The following is a 14,364-nucleotide window of genomic DNA, read 5'->3' on the forward strand; positions in this document are numbered from 1 at the left end:
CCGTTTAAATGTGTTTGACTAGGCCTAACGGTTGCCTATGCACTCGCCCCAGAGTGGAAAGTTTGCTGTTTTTGTGTGAGAATTCACTCGCGCTTTGAGAAAACTTTCCAATCTGGGACTACTGACCTACGGTATACCGCCGACGGTAACTTACGATCTAGGACCTATAGACAGTTTTATACAGATATAGGCCTTACTGACCTAGGCAAGCCTATAAGCTAGGCTAGGCTAGCTAGCGAGAAGTGCGAAAACTTTGCATTTTGTTTTTTCCATAGCCATTGACAGATTGACTCATTGGTCAAATGACGTCTTGCAAAAGAACCAGTCTGATTCTTGATGTGATTTTTATTGTAGACCTTCGCTCATAGACTATAGACTACAGAAGCAAGAACAGCGTTATAATATATGTAGCAATGCGAGTAGCGACTACTACGGCACTCCAGCTTTTTGATTTTTAAAAAGAAACCTTAGCCTAGTTAAATATACTTTTGCTTCACAGAACAACAAAACACAGAAGAAAAAACTGATGTGCAGAATTTATTTAAAGGTCAGTATTGATACACTAAGAATTCGCAATCCAAAAATACAAGATGAATATGTAACGTCGGACATTTTGCTTGAAAATTGCGTCAATAACAATAACCCTAGCCAATGATATACTGATATGAAAATACACTATAGAGGACAAGGTGCGAAACCTTTTCCATTCAGGAGCCACAATCATTTTTCAACTCCGCAGGTTAGCCGGTTTATCGAAAAAAAATAGGCTATAAATGTTTTACTTGCACTCAATGTCACAACTTTTTGGAGCATTTGTTCCGGCAGATAGTAATAATAAGCAAGGATTTAAAACTTACCAGGGATCAACTGTAACAATATCTTACTGATACTTAGAAGCTACTGTAAACATTTCACAAACAGCAGGTAATATAGCCAATTTTTACAGGGATTATAGCTTGAAAAAAAATTAAACTCGTATGGAAAGCTGATTTAGATACAGGAAAAAATTACCTTTGAATGTACATTTTTTTTTGAATCATTACCATGTTACTGACTGCATCACCTTTTGTGATATCCTTCTGACAACACTTACCAACAAAATAAGAACTAAAACTATAATCAGCTTGACAAGCTTGCTGTATAGGTCGAGATCAGCTTACAAATATCGAAGACAGCTTTAAAGAAATGATCCAAACATTTTTATAGACCTTGCAATGTTTGCTTAGCTAGCTAGAGAGATTGTATCAGCATGTGCTTGAACATTCACCCATAAAATTTTTCAAAAACGAGCTTATTTATAACTAAACAATAAATCACAATCGCAACAAATGCCCGATAAATTGATTATACAGTAATTAATGGACTTGAGTTTGAAGTTAGTGCTGAGAACTAAAAGACAAAATAAATGCAGACTACGCATTAACATTCACACTAAGTTGTAGTTTCTACCATCACCAGGTTTAATAACAGTTGAACTGACTGTAGGTGTACATGTCTGCTACAGAAGATTACTATTAAGTAAGAACATCTCACTTCACTGCTAAGTATTGGAAATTTCACCCAGTTGTTTAGACAAACGAGCTAAATGACTGCAAAAGGCTATAAATCAAGGTTGCAAATTACTGTAGTTAATGCAGCCTCCACTTTTTATACATACGTAGTTGTTTGAAAATGTACAGTTCTCGTAAATAGCCACGAACTAATCTTTGAAGTTATTGTAGTGTTGTCATACTACACCTTATGTTTTTAAGTGATGATTAGGTACGTTTAATAATATTGTATACAGTGTAATATTTTAGCTAAAAGTTGTTACTGAAAGGTATGTCAATTTGAGCAGAAACTTAAATATGTTTTCTTTTTATGAAAGTTTACAACATTGTAACTTAAAATTTTTTTTACAGACAATAGGTTAATGCAAAAGAAATATGGCTGAGCATGATTGTCCCAGTACTTCGAATGAGAAAACTGAAGACGAAGTACCACCAGCTAAGAAAATTAAAGTAATAGCAGACCATAAGAAGGAAAAACTTGAAGAACGTTTGAACTATATTTTAAGTTGCACCGTAAGATTTTTTTGCAGTTTATAATTGTTATATTCCTCTATATTTTGCTTTAGCTCATCATCTAATGATTCTGCAGATTGTGATTTTAAAATGTGTTTGGGGGTCATTATTTAATGTATGAATAGTTGCTAGATTTTCTCCACAGCCTCATTTCAAAATTTCGGTCTTAAGAAAAGATGTCTCGATTAAATTTTAGTATACAATGTTTGAGTTTGACAGTCTCATTAAATGGAATTATCTAAATTTTATTTGACAGTAATAAAGCAATTATGAAGAATTAAGATATCACAATTTTGACAGTATTTAACTTTAGATAATATCACTAAAACGTTTTATCGACAGCAAAAACATTGGAACCACATTTGCCTGTTGGAGGTCTTAACTTTGTTTTTCTTGACATGCCAAGCCTTTAATCTGGCGAAGGCTAGATAGCATTCATAGACTGAAAAAGAAAGGTTTATTTAGAAATCTATACAAGTGTGAGACTTAATAATTAATTTACAAGTTGTTATCGTAAACTGCAAACTTCTGGCGCAACATGCTGTGTTTGCTCATTGTAAATTGGTTGTAAATTTGTAGGTTAGCATGTAAAATGAATTTTGATGGTTTGGATTTATGTTGTAGAGCCTTAGAAAATTTGGTATTCTGAAAAATAATTTTGAAACTATTTCAAGCCTTTTTGAGTTATTGCAATTTGAAATTTTCACCACTTATAGGAGATTAGGTTGGTGAGCACTGGTTACGCTTAGTGATTTTCTTCAATATTTATATTTCTGAAGATAGAATAATGAAACAAATGTCATTTTTACCATTTCAAGGAATTCATTTCAGCAGTTAAAAAGTTTTTTTAAACATCTCCTTTACATAGTAAATTAAGATTTTTGAATGAAGATCAGAGGTCTAGTTTATGACGCAACTATAAAAATAGCAATGATCTCCAAAACAAAATTTTTGAATCTTTGTGTAGTATGGTTCAAGTATTTTCCTGTACCCAAAAATTGTGAACTTTTTTTTGAGCTTAAATAGTGAAATGAATTTGAACAACTGCACTACGTTATACAACATCAAGTTTGGATTAACAGACACTATCATTCAACAATAACAATTAGCGGCATATGCAATTGATATTTTTTGAAATATCTATCAAAATATCTGATGGCACTAAAGCTGCTGTTTTATCTTTGTATGAAAATGATAAATTCACTTGTTTAATGTCTGGAATAAAAAATTGTATGAGTGTTTTTAAGAATGTTCATCAACAAAAGCGGTTAATTCTCTGCAATTTAAGCTACATTTTGTGAATAGATTGTATGCTGCATTACTTTTCATACTGCAGCAGGGATGACATACAATGATTTAATTATACAGCTTGCTAGTATGATGGAAAGTGGTGGGTGGGATTGATAGCTAGTAGAAGTATACAGTGCTCAGCTGGATACACAAGTGCAATTCATGCAACCACCAGGCCTATCACATGTCATTTTTTGGCTCTCAATGGATGAGATGTACTGGGTTCCATTCCAGCAAATTCTCTGCAAAGTTACTGTACCAAATACTCTTACTGGAAGGTCTTACAGCATTTCTGCAGAAGATTTCAATGCAATCACGAATGCCTATGCTAATGGACAATGACAGTTAATATTGACTAGCTCATTTAAGAAATGTTAACCTGTGCCTCTTAATTTTTTAGGACTGCAAATTTGTCCGACTCAACTTTTCAAAAATCTGCACATTCTCCATTATAAACATCCTGTGCTTTAACTTAGCTTTTTTCTTAAAGGAAATTGACAAAACCTACTTTTTGTAACAGTTAAGGAATAATTTTTTTGCCTTCTACCATTTTTAATCAAAGTTTTTGTTGGCATCTCAGTCAAAATTGTCAAAACATTGACATTATTTTTTTTTATGATTACCTGAAATCTGTTAATGTTCTGTCACGTTTGAGTATAACTAACAATTAAATCACCTAGGAGTAACAGCGATACCAGAATTTTCATTCAAAGCATTGCTTGTGGGCAGGTAGCTGAGATTATGTAGTTTATGTCTTGGACCAATTTCTACTTTTGACTCGCATACAAATTCAATTTTCCAGTTTTATGAAGTTCCTTTGTCTTTAGCCCCACTAGGTCCAAGTGTGTATCACGAACAGTGCAGTTGTTCAAGCTTATTTTTCTCTTAAAGCTCAAAAAATAAGTTTCAGATTTCAAAAATAAGTTTCAGTTGTCCAATTTCTGGACATAGGAAAATACTGGAACAATACTATAAAAATTTTGTTTCGGAGATCATTGCTATTTTCATAACTGCGTCAGGAACTTGGCCTTCGATCTTCATTCAAAAATCCTAATTTATTATGTGAAGGAGGTGTTTAAGAAACTTTTTATCTGCTGAAATGAATTCCTTGACCCCCAAAATGATCAAAGTGACATTTTTTTCGTTATTCTATCTTCAGAAATAGAGATATTAAAGAAAATCACTAAGCGTGACCAGTGATCACCAACCTAATCTTCATCAAATGGTGGAAATTTCAAATCGCAATAACGTGAAAAGGACTTGAGATATTTTCAATTTTTTTTTAATTTCAAATTTTTTGAAGCTGTTCAATATATATCCAAACCATCAAAATCTATGATTAAAAAATTTAAAAAATGGGTTGATTAATTATACATGAAATGACTCTTTATAAAATAAAATAAAAAAACAGGATATAGTGTGGCACTGTTAAGGAACTTTATTTATATATATATATATATTTTTTTTTATAAACGTCGTTGCACCATTCATATTTCCACTATCTAAAGATAACAGACAAACATAGGTTACAGATATAGATGCTACTTTTTTTGTCGATAAATGTGACATGTAAATGCATTTCATTAGTTATTTAGCATTGCGTAAACTACCTAGTACCAAACAAAGCATCAATGTTTTAATATATAGAGTTACTTATTTTGAATTTGTGGAATGGAATCATGTATATACAGTAGTGCAATACTGACTGTATAAATTAACTACAGTTATATAATTATTAAACTATAAACTATATAATTCATATCATAATTAGAGTTGTAGCATATAGTTGCAGTATAGACAGCAAGATAAGAACGTTATGAATATTCCTGATTTGGTTTAATTCTATACATAGTCGACTCTTCCAGATCGAGTTTTCCAATTTAATGGTGCACTGTCTTACTTATTGGTTGAATTTGGCCAGGCCAGTGATGGAACACGGTTCTTTCAGCATAGGGCACGTCAAACGGTGTTTGCTTGTATTTGCTCTGTGGTGTTGCATTTGCAAAGAATGGTAGAGTCAGTGTGGGCAAACCCCAGTTCCTCGTTGAACACTTGGTTCGGGCAACACTGGATTGTAAGCGTTTTATGTATCTCCCAGTCTGCCAATTTACTTTGCCTCCTGGAGGGAGGCATTCTTCTTTTGTTTCTTTGATTGCAACAGTTTGGTGAACTAAATCAGTTTTGATCCTACCTAAGTTGTATCTTAATTATCAAATCACAAAATATAATATGCCAATAATTTAGGGCTGGAAATTTAGTCACAAGCCGGATGGCATTAGCCGTTAACAAGCGATTAGCTGCCATAGTCGCTAACTTTCATGTCACATTGTTAATTGCAGGCAAAACTGCCATTTATTGTTATGAAAAAGGTTGTATTAGCAATTTATGTCATGCTAAATCATAAGGTTTTTCAAGATATCAAAGTATTTAGCATTAAAACGATTAAGAGTGCAACAAATTTCCGGGAGTCAATGGATTATCAAAAATTTGGCTCCAAATTCTCTCCAACATGTCTAATAATTCTCAAATTGAAATTCTCTCCAACGGCTAATGGCTATAGTCGCTTAGAGCTTTCTGCTTCTAGCGGCTATTAGCCGGCCAAATTTTCCCAAAACCAATTTTCCCAGTAATTGCTATTTAATTGAACATACTTTGTGCAAAAGTTCTTCAATACTAACTTTGCTTTCAAAGTGCAAAGCCCAAACGCGTTAAAATTGATTTATTCCATTACGTACTTCTATAGATGGTTAAGCACATTCTTTACATTTAACATGTCATCTTTAATCTTTACGGTGTTTGCCACTGGGCAAAGGATGCTTTTCTGGTTTATAACTGTATTTAAAGGCCTGTAGAGTCATTTCTAGTCAGTATTAATATTGATCTTTTGCTATGTGAAAACTTTGAGGTTGACTGTTACAGGGTCACTTGGTTATACACAGGGCTTTGGAGCAGGCGTAAATGTTAATCTGCTCCAGCTCCGGAGCTCTCTTTTATCATAAATTAGCTCCAGCTCCGGAGCTCATTGATACCACTGCTCCGGCTCCATTACGTCAAAAACTGAGGTTTAAGGATGAACGCTCAATTTTTGAATATCTAGCTCAATGGGTCAGTCAGTAGTCAGTACCATCGGTTGCAGCTATGAACATGTGACTGCTCTGCTGTCAACTCCCCAGCAATTCTTAATTTTGTGAAGGGTTACTGTTAAATTATGTGAATTCAGCCAATAGTAGTAGGCTAGTAGCATAGCATCTTATGAAATACATCGGAGCCGGAGCTATTTTTCAAACAACTGGTTCCAGCTCCATTTAAATTTCACATAGAGCTCCGGCTCCCTCTCCAGCTCCGTTGAAAATACACGGCTCCGGCTCCAAAGCCCTGGTTATACATCTCCTGATGTGCCAGATTTGTGAGTTTCAGTTTTGCCATTAATTTTCTGAATCCTTAACATACAGTATGCTAAAAGTTCTAAACTTGTTCCTGGTTGCCATCAGTTATTTTTTGCTTGTTTCAAATGGTCATTTGCAAGAAAAGTTTTCATAAAACTGCAGTTTCTGCAATGACCAGAATATATACCAAAGCATAATATATGTGTATTGTGCATTTTAACCTAACATGAGCTGCTTGTAAACTTCTAACTGCATACCATAGGTGTGCCTAGACCTCCCAAGTTCTGTGTGTATGCAGTGCTGCCATGGTCACCTAATGTGTGTTGGCTGCTACCATCATCTTCTGGCTGATGGTCGCCTAAAAGATGAGCAGGTACAGTATGCAGCCGGTTTCAGCTCTCATACACTAGCTTTTACATTGGTCTTTTTTCACAGCTTGTCAACATTAGAATGTTATGTTCTTCCAATGTATTTGTACAGTGTATATTATTAACTATTAAGTTAACTAGAGTTCTAGTGCGAGTTAATGTAATGTAAGGGATATGGCAACTAATAGTTTGAAATATAAGAGCAATTACCATTATATGCTTGTACCGTATTTACTTGATTATAAGTCATAGTCACATTAGGTACAGTTAGCCTTCACAGATTACTCACTAATTTTTATGGCAATATGACAAACAGGTCTCATAAGGTACAGTAAGCCTCTACCTCCTACTTTACGCAACAATATGACAAACAGATAAAATTTCAGTTTGATGAAAAAAAATGCTAGCAACAAAAATGATGACAAAAAACTTTATAAGCCGTGTGTTTACAATCGAAAAAATATGTTAATCTGATTTACATTAGCCTAAGTTCTGATCTTGGTACTTAATCTAATTTACAGGCAACTTGCCCATCTTGCAGAGTTGACATCACTCGTGGGTCTTGCATTCGAAATTTGGCCGTAGAAAAAGCTATTTCTGAACTACCAGTGCAGTGTTCTTTCTGCTCTGGAGTATTTTCCAGAAGCAATATAACACTGCATGAACGTTGTGAATGTAATGAAAGAGTAGTAAAGTGCAGGTGTTTTTTCTAACAATTTAAAATTTATTGTTGTGAGTAAAATTTTTTACCAATAACATTTCTTGTAACCACATGTATACTATATTGTTTTTCAGGTTTAAACAGCTGGGCTGCCACTGGTCAGGACCAGCACATGAACTTGATAGACACGTGGACAGCTGTAGTCACTCAATGAAATCCCCAACTGAACTTTTGCAGTGTTTGAATTCAATTAACAGTCAACAGCAGGATCAAGTATTGGTTCACTTTGACCATATGTAACAGTATCAATGTACAAACAGATTCTTAATAATTTAGTCACACCAAGAAATTTCTTATTAATTTTTTTAACTCATCACATTTCAATGTTTGTCTTTTAATTTGTGGTCCAACATCTTTTGTGGCAAGTTTATTTGATAAAAGCACTTTTTCTTCTAACCCTAATTGTTAAGGCCTTTTTGCCTATTGCTGCAGATACAGCAGTTAGAAGTAGTCTGTTGTGTCCTTTCACTGGTCGGACTGCTTTTTTGTCGTCTGACTTTGAAGCAGCTAACTATTTCATGTGCTTTTGCCTTAACATTGCACTTTGACTTAACCTTTTATCAGTATTCGGCCATAAAATGAAGGGTGTCAGTTATAGGGCCGTGAAAATAGTGAATAGGTAGGCATTTTTGCCTGAAACTTTTCACTTCGGTTCTTTTCTGTAAGTGCATTGTTGCTTTCTCTACTTGCAATATAAAGGGGTTTTAGGACTTGACAGTATCATCTTTTGGTGGTGATATTTGTTTAGTTGGAATGCGTTGCTCTGAAACCATACACTATATAAGCTTTTATTCTTTCTTTCTGTGCTGTATATATCCCAAATATCTGTTTAGTGTGTTCAGCAACTTTCTACAAATTCTTGTTTAGATATCTGCTTTTAACAATATAATGAACCTGCTCAGCTGCGAACACATATCATACACAGAAGTACAGCTAAGACCATATCGGACAGACGATTTTGTCACTAAGCTTTTTTATGAGTCAAACAGATTCCATTTGTTGGGACAGACATGGGCAGTAAAGGTGATATCTGAGAACCTAATAATGCTTTTATGACAATATGCTTGAAACTGTAAGATTGTATGCATCATGCGTCACATGTTAGTAAACCCGTTTTTGTTTTCAAAAAGTTTCGGTTAGTAAACGAAAATTGGATCCTCTTTCTTAACGTATGCTCTGTGATATTACAGTCACCGCCGAGCAAGTCACAATGAATGTTAAGATTTTGATATATTCCTTGCATATATTATCTAACGACCAAAAATATTGTCACAATTCTTTGATTGGAGTGGATTCAAGTAGTAGTTTTCGGGAAATTAAAAAAATGTTTGCCAAGTCTGAATGCATATATCAGTTATACCTATTTAATAGGATATGACCTTGTCCTTGTGGTAACTTTGGGTTTCTTATATTTATCAGGCCTTTGTTACGGCGGTGGAACAGCACCCATCTAATCCCACACTATCAGCAGAAAGAGGACTAACATATCAGCTACTTCTAAAATCAAAGGTTTTTTAGACTAAAGAAATTGCACTACTATATTTTAAAGTAAACAGGGTGGATTTAACGTGTAGAAATGTTGCTTACCTCCAGATATCAGAGCCGTTGGAAATAGATATCTTGTTGCTACGGGCCCCATATGATGATGTCATTATTGAAGCCAAGCCTTGCTACACACGTTTTACTTCAGATATTACCGAATCAACTCTTGAACCACTTAAAACTCGAGATGTGAATCGACTTTTGGGCTCAAAAGTTATTAATATTAGGCTCTTCATGTTTCAACATAAGCGATAATGATTTTTTTAATTTAGATGTGTTATTTGCATCTACATTTGATGTAGCAGTTTTCGTCTTATTAATTTCTATAAATTCTTGTTTGCCCGGCTGGGACATTTGATTCAGGGATGTTATCTATTTTACCTCTGTGTTGTTTTCTCTGCTTTGCCTTGTCGAACATCAAAGTTGTTTCATGTGTTTCCATGAACGTGGTGTTAAGGTAAATAAGCTTTGAATAGAAGAGTAGTGAAAGTAGTTTTGCTTTATACACATTGTTAACTTGCTTTCCATATATAACTTTTTATTTGCGCTTCATTTAAATCTTTTATGCTGTTTTTGGTGGTGCATGCTTCACCAGTGTTTTTACTGTGCATGGAATTATTCTTAGGTTACCTCTTGCCACTTATTTCTAGGATCCACTTTATCGAATTCGCTAAACTATTTATTTTAATACAGCATACTATGAAACGACTACACATTTCGGTTAAGAAGTTTTAGAGTCGCATAGAACGAATGCACAACATATCTGTCATTTAAACATATTTATAACTTATATTATTTATTCTGAATTTATATACATTGGTAACTATATGTTTCCAAGAAAATTTTTGTTTTTAATCGTCAAGGCATTTCCTTCACATCAATTTTATAGTTTTGTTATTTGCACTGAAGAAAAGAACCTAATAATAAACTTTATGTATCTGGAAAAAAACGGGGCTTGTACCCAACTGACTTGGAAAGCCAGCGACATTTTTTATCAACATTAGACTTCAATTCAAGCAGGTTGACCATTTGTTATGGCAATCTGTCTTGGTGCACGATTTGTTGAATTTTTGCTACTCAAATTTCTATGATAGGATCGCTCCCACTCTTATTTTTTGTCATTTTCTATGTAAATTAAATGGTTGATGTTTTATTTTTGGATTTACTGTACTTCGAATGGCTTTATCTGCTTGCAGAGACGTTGAATTCTACAAATACTATATAAGTTTGCATTAGATTTCTTGAGGTGTTTCATGATTTAAGGCAGCAGAATAAAAATAAATACCGTTGTTACATGCACAGGTGGGCACGGTTTGTTTCGTAGAAGTAAAGGAGTAGTCAACTGACAACAAATTAAAACATGCACAATTGCAACCGTGTGATAGGGTTGGAGACAATTACCAGTCGCCTGGTAAAACAACAAACTTGTAAAACGGGTTAATATTTAACTAATTATCTGGCATACAAAGCTGGAACGGTAACAATTTGTTTTACCATAAATCATTTTTTGTAGTAGCGTAACTCATGGCTCCAAGGTAATTTGGAAAGAATCTGATAGACCAAGTGGTGCAAAACTAGCAGTCAGGACTCAGGAGTGCAAAGATAACAATCTAAAGGCTTCTCTTCTACAGCTTCAAAATTAGTTATGCGGTTGATAAGAGTGACCTGTGTTCTGACGAGAAGTTAGAAAAGACTTTGAAAGTAGTGGTCAGCTGTTTCCCCGAGTTTGCTTCTGCAGACAAACCAAACTTGTCTACAATGACTCAATTGCTGGCTCATATCTTCACATTCTTTACCCTTGGCGCATTTGCTTGCGTAGTAACGTCATTAGCAACACCTCATTGGGCCAGTAATCCTGATACTGGGTTCTCAACTGGACTTCACACATACTGCAACATGTCTAGATGTTACCCGTATACCAAAGGTATGTTTAAAATTGAGTGTAAAGCAAAACATATGTTAAAAATTCAAAAGTGTCTTGTAGCACCCGCGAAATTCTAAGCAGTTGTAGCGATTGGGCTCGCCTATCATTTCCCTAATATCATTTAAAGAAATCTGGCCAAATTTGACCTCAAGTGATAAGAGCTATGGTTGTAAATATGCTGATGAGCTCCGTTCCCTCTGCAGTACTCATCGCATACTTTACCTTTGTGGCACTCTTCAGAGTCGAAACTGCATGCGAGTAGCTACACAGTCATCATGCATAAGCCTAGTGTGAGTTGAAATTTAATATAAGTACAGTACCAAGATGTGTGAGTTCACGATAAGCATTAAAAAATTAAGCTGTCGTTGGAATACTTGAAGAAATAAGTTAACAAACCAAGAGACAGGGGGAATTAGGTGGTGTTTTATGTCCCATCCTGAGTTGTAAATTATCGCAATGATTAATTTAAAATAAACATCATAAAAATAGTTATTAGCTTAATAAAATTCTGTAATAAAAACGGATCAATGTGTGACCTCTAATTAAAATACAATTGATTCCTGTAAAATTGAAACCTCAACAAACCACTACATAAACCTCTTACATTTATAGGAGAAATACTAAAAAGTTATAAAAGTAGCTTATTTGTAATATCTTGCCCTTTTTCAAACATTTATTTGACTACTGTATATGCAGAAGATAAAACTGGTGCATTTTTTGCTGGAGCCTTCTTCGTGTGGTGCGGTGTATTTGCTGCTTTTTTCGCTTTATCTGTTAACGTAGCGTGGTCTTACCATGCTGTGAAACAACACGATACAAACAACAAGGTCATGGTCGTCTTAAACGCTTTCACCAGTGGCGTTTCAGGTAGCACAGTATGTAATTTAAACTACATTACCTTTTCTAAAATGTTACCTTTCGTTTGTAAAGATATTCGCATCATAATAAAGTTACAATATTAAGATATTAAAAGAAATTGATTTATCACAGAAATCAGAATACGAAACACATTTCAAGGTAAAATCGTAAATTTTCTGTTTTTAGGTTTGCTCATCCTCGTCGCGATGATTGTTTTGACAATCTTGTACAGCACACACTATGTATATGGTTATTCTTATTATTGCGGCTGGGCTGCATTTGGTATATGTTCGTTTGTTTGTTTACTTGGAGTTTGCATTAGGGCAGGTTTCAAGTTAAATTGTGTGAGCAGATTTCGTCCAAAACGTGAAGATAGCCCTTGGTCCGATTTTGACAACTGGTAAACAGTACTAGCGTAGTATCCTAAAAGACAGGCCTGCAGCGGCCTTCGTGGTATTTTCTAATACCATGACATCAATTCTTGTAAAAGTGTTTTCTAGTTATTCATTGAAGTTTATGAATTTGTTTTTTGATAAAGACGTAAAATGTCGACTGATGATTGGAAATTTGCTCTGAATAACGTTGTGTGAGCACTCTTTTTAGTATGTTTCCAGGTTGTTTTCGAGCATCTATTGTGATAAGAAGTCGTTATTGGAAATGCCCGCCTCTTAACCTTAATACTGTTTATTTATCTATGTGTCAATGTGTCAGCTTTAACTATATGTATCTCCCAGAGTCCCAGTGTCTAAACATTGTTTTCTCGCTGCACCTGCTATGATTTGCTGCGTTTTTCATGTCGAACATTTTAACTCATAATCGCTTTCACATTAAATAAGCTTGCACTTCTACCAGCGAGCAAAGTTAGTCGAATGAATCACCAAGATCAACAGACGAGTTATCTAAGTTAGACATGGTGATTGTAATTCAATATACATCTTATTGGCGTCTTCATTTGGAAAGTGTACAGCACCTATAACAAAAACCTTCTCTTGTCAACTATTTCTGTTGTAATATTAAGACATTTCGACCGACATAAGGTTATACTGTAGTATTCTAATTATAACATTCACTCGCTAACACGCTCCAAAATGACTTTAATTTGCCAATGTCAACTCGCAACATGATCGCAGTGTTTCCAACATAACACATCAATAAACACATGGTTGCGTTAATACGAACATCGAACAGACACTACATTTCCTCTCATGTCAAATGTATAATTCCCTACTAAATTTTGTAACATTAAAGAATACAGTTCACTGTGCATAAAACAGGATCATTAAAGATTTTCATACCCAAGTCGTATTCAAAAAACACATTGTACAAAATCATCAAAACGCCCCGGTTTCTTGAGGTCGTTACGAGGCCGTAGATTAATAGAGGGTATAGTAACTTCACGACTTGTATTTGCAACACTGGTTTGAGTTTCCGGTGTTTCCACCTAATCACAATCAATTGCATCATTATCAGCATTAAATTTTTTACATGCGACACATTACGTTTATACTGCACTCCAGCATTATCAACTACAACACTGTTTCCATGTTTTTCTACCACAACAAAAAGTTCTTTATGGAATGTAGTTAGGCATACCATATTTTTGTGATTGAAAACCGGGACGCTTCAGAACAACGAGTCTTGTCAGATAATGATTTTTGCAGAATGAAATGCAAACAAGTACCGGTACGAAATAAGTTCTTTCAATAACTTAACCGCAAAAAGAACACCTTCTCCTACAAGCCTACTATTACTGAACTAGCGAATGCGCTAACATTCAACCCACTACTGGACCAATTACCGGCGAGAATTACGTAACAATTACTGTTACATCGAACACAACGCAACAAGAACACGCATCAGGCATCACTCTTCAGCAAGTTGGCTAAACAAACCAATCACAGCATGCTAATATTCGTGTAGTGCAGGGTAATGCTGGCTAACTAAATGCCAAAGCGGGACGTTTTGGTTGACTGACCGGGACGCCGGGACAAAGCCTTAAAAACCGCGACTGTCCCGACTAAAACGGGACGTATGGTTAGCCTACCTATACAGAACAAACCAAGAAATAAGAATTAACACAACCAACAATGCTGGTCACCCCTGTCTGAGTGAGTATAAGCCGCTGTAGTCACGCTTCAATAATTATCGGAAACGCGCTTTTTCTTCAAACGTCCCCAAGCAATTACGGTTAAGCGGGGAAGCGTGTGTTTGA

General features: G+C 35.0%; 2 protein-coding genes and 1 long non-coding RNA gene across 4 annotated transcripts; 2 read left to right on the top strand and 1 right to left on the bottom strand.

Moving 5' to 3' along the window:
- Nucleotides 1-473: 473 nt before the first annotated feature.
- On the top strand, nucleotides 474-10,669 carry LOC143470301 (zinc finger TRAF-type-containing protein 1-A-like). Of its 2 annotated transcripts, XM_076968346.1 has the most exons (8): nucleotides 478-547; nucleotides 1,902-2,063; nucleotides 7,002-7,112; nucleotides 7,629-7,807; nucleotides 7,903-8,041; nucleotides 8,696-8,851; nucleotides 9,248-9,337; nucleotides 9,422-10,669. In XM_076968346.1, the coding sequence occupies exons 2-8, from the start codon at nucleotides 1,926-1,928 to the stop codon at nucleotides 9,623-9,625; spliced, it is 1,017 nt and encodes a 338-aa protein (XP_076824461.1). In that variant the 5' UTR covers nucleotides 478-547; nucleotides 1,902-1,925; the 3' UTR covers nucleotides 9,626-10,669. The 2 variants fall into 2 exon arrangements, with proteins under 2 accessions (XP_076824462.1, XP_076824461.1); XM_076968347.1 differs by lacking the exon at nucleotides 8,696-8,851 and having other exon boundaries at nucleotides 474-547.
- A 246-nt stretch (nucleotides 10,670-10,915) lies between these two features.
- Nucleotides 10,916-12,884, top strand: LOC143470788 (uncharacterized). Its single transcript, XM_076969059.1, has 3 exons — nucleotides 10,916-11,294; nucleotides 11,991-12,161; nucleotides 12,339-12,884. Exons 1-3 carry the CDS (start codon nucleotides 11,129-11,131, stop codon nucleotides 12,554-12,556), a joined length of 555 nt encoding a protein of 184 aa, XP_076825174.1. The 5' UTR covers nucleotides 10,916-11,128; the 3' UTR covers nucleotides 12,557-12,884.
- Nucleotides 12,885-13,229: 345 nt separating this feature from the next.
- Nucleotides 13,230-14,364, bottom strand: LOC143470840 (uncharacterized). Its single transcript, XR_013119410.1, has 2 exons — nucleotides 13,746-14,364; nucleotides 13,230-13,593 (listed from the first exon to the last, which is right to left on the bottom strand). It is a non-coding gene; the product is annotated as an uncharacterized LOC143470840 (long non-coding RNA).

This window comes from Clavelina lepadiformis, chromosome 9 (assembly GCF_947623445.1).
Source record: "Clavelina lepadiformis chromosome 9, kaClaLepa1.1, whole genome shotgun sequence".
NCBI lineage: Eukaryota > Metazoa > Chordata > Ascidiacea > Aplousobranchia > Clavelinidae > Clavelina > Clavelina lepadiformis.

Excerpts from the sequence above, each read along its gene's own strand:
- LOC143470301 (XM_076968346.1), top strand. The coding sequence starts at position 1,926 with ATGGCTGAGCATGATTGTCCCAGTACTTCGAATGAGAAAACTGAAGAC. Across the intron at positions 7,113-7,628 it reads GTCGCCTAAAAGATGAGCAG|GCAACTTGCCCATCTTGCAG; the intron begins GTACAGTATGCA and ends TCTAATTTACAG. Across the intron at positions 8,042-8,695 it reads ACAGTCAACAGCAGGATCAA|ATATCTGCTTTTAACAATAT; the intron begins GTATTGGTTCAC and ends ATTCTTGTTTAG.
- LOC143470788 (XM_076969059.1), top strand. The coding sequence starts at position 11,129 with ATGACTCAATTGCTGGCTCATATCTTCACATTCTTTACCCTTGGCGCA. Across the intron at positions 11,295-11,990 it reads ATGTTACCCGTATACCAAAG|AAGATAAAACTGGTGCATTT; the intron begins GTATGTTTAAAA and ends CTGTATATGCAG. Across the intron at positions 12,162-12,338 it reads TTTCACCAGTGGCGTTTCAG|GTTTGCTCATCCTCGTCGCG; the intron begins GTAGCACAGTAT and ends TTCTGTTTTTAG.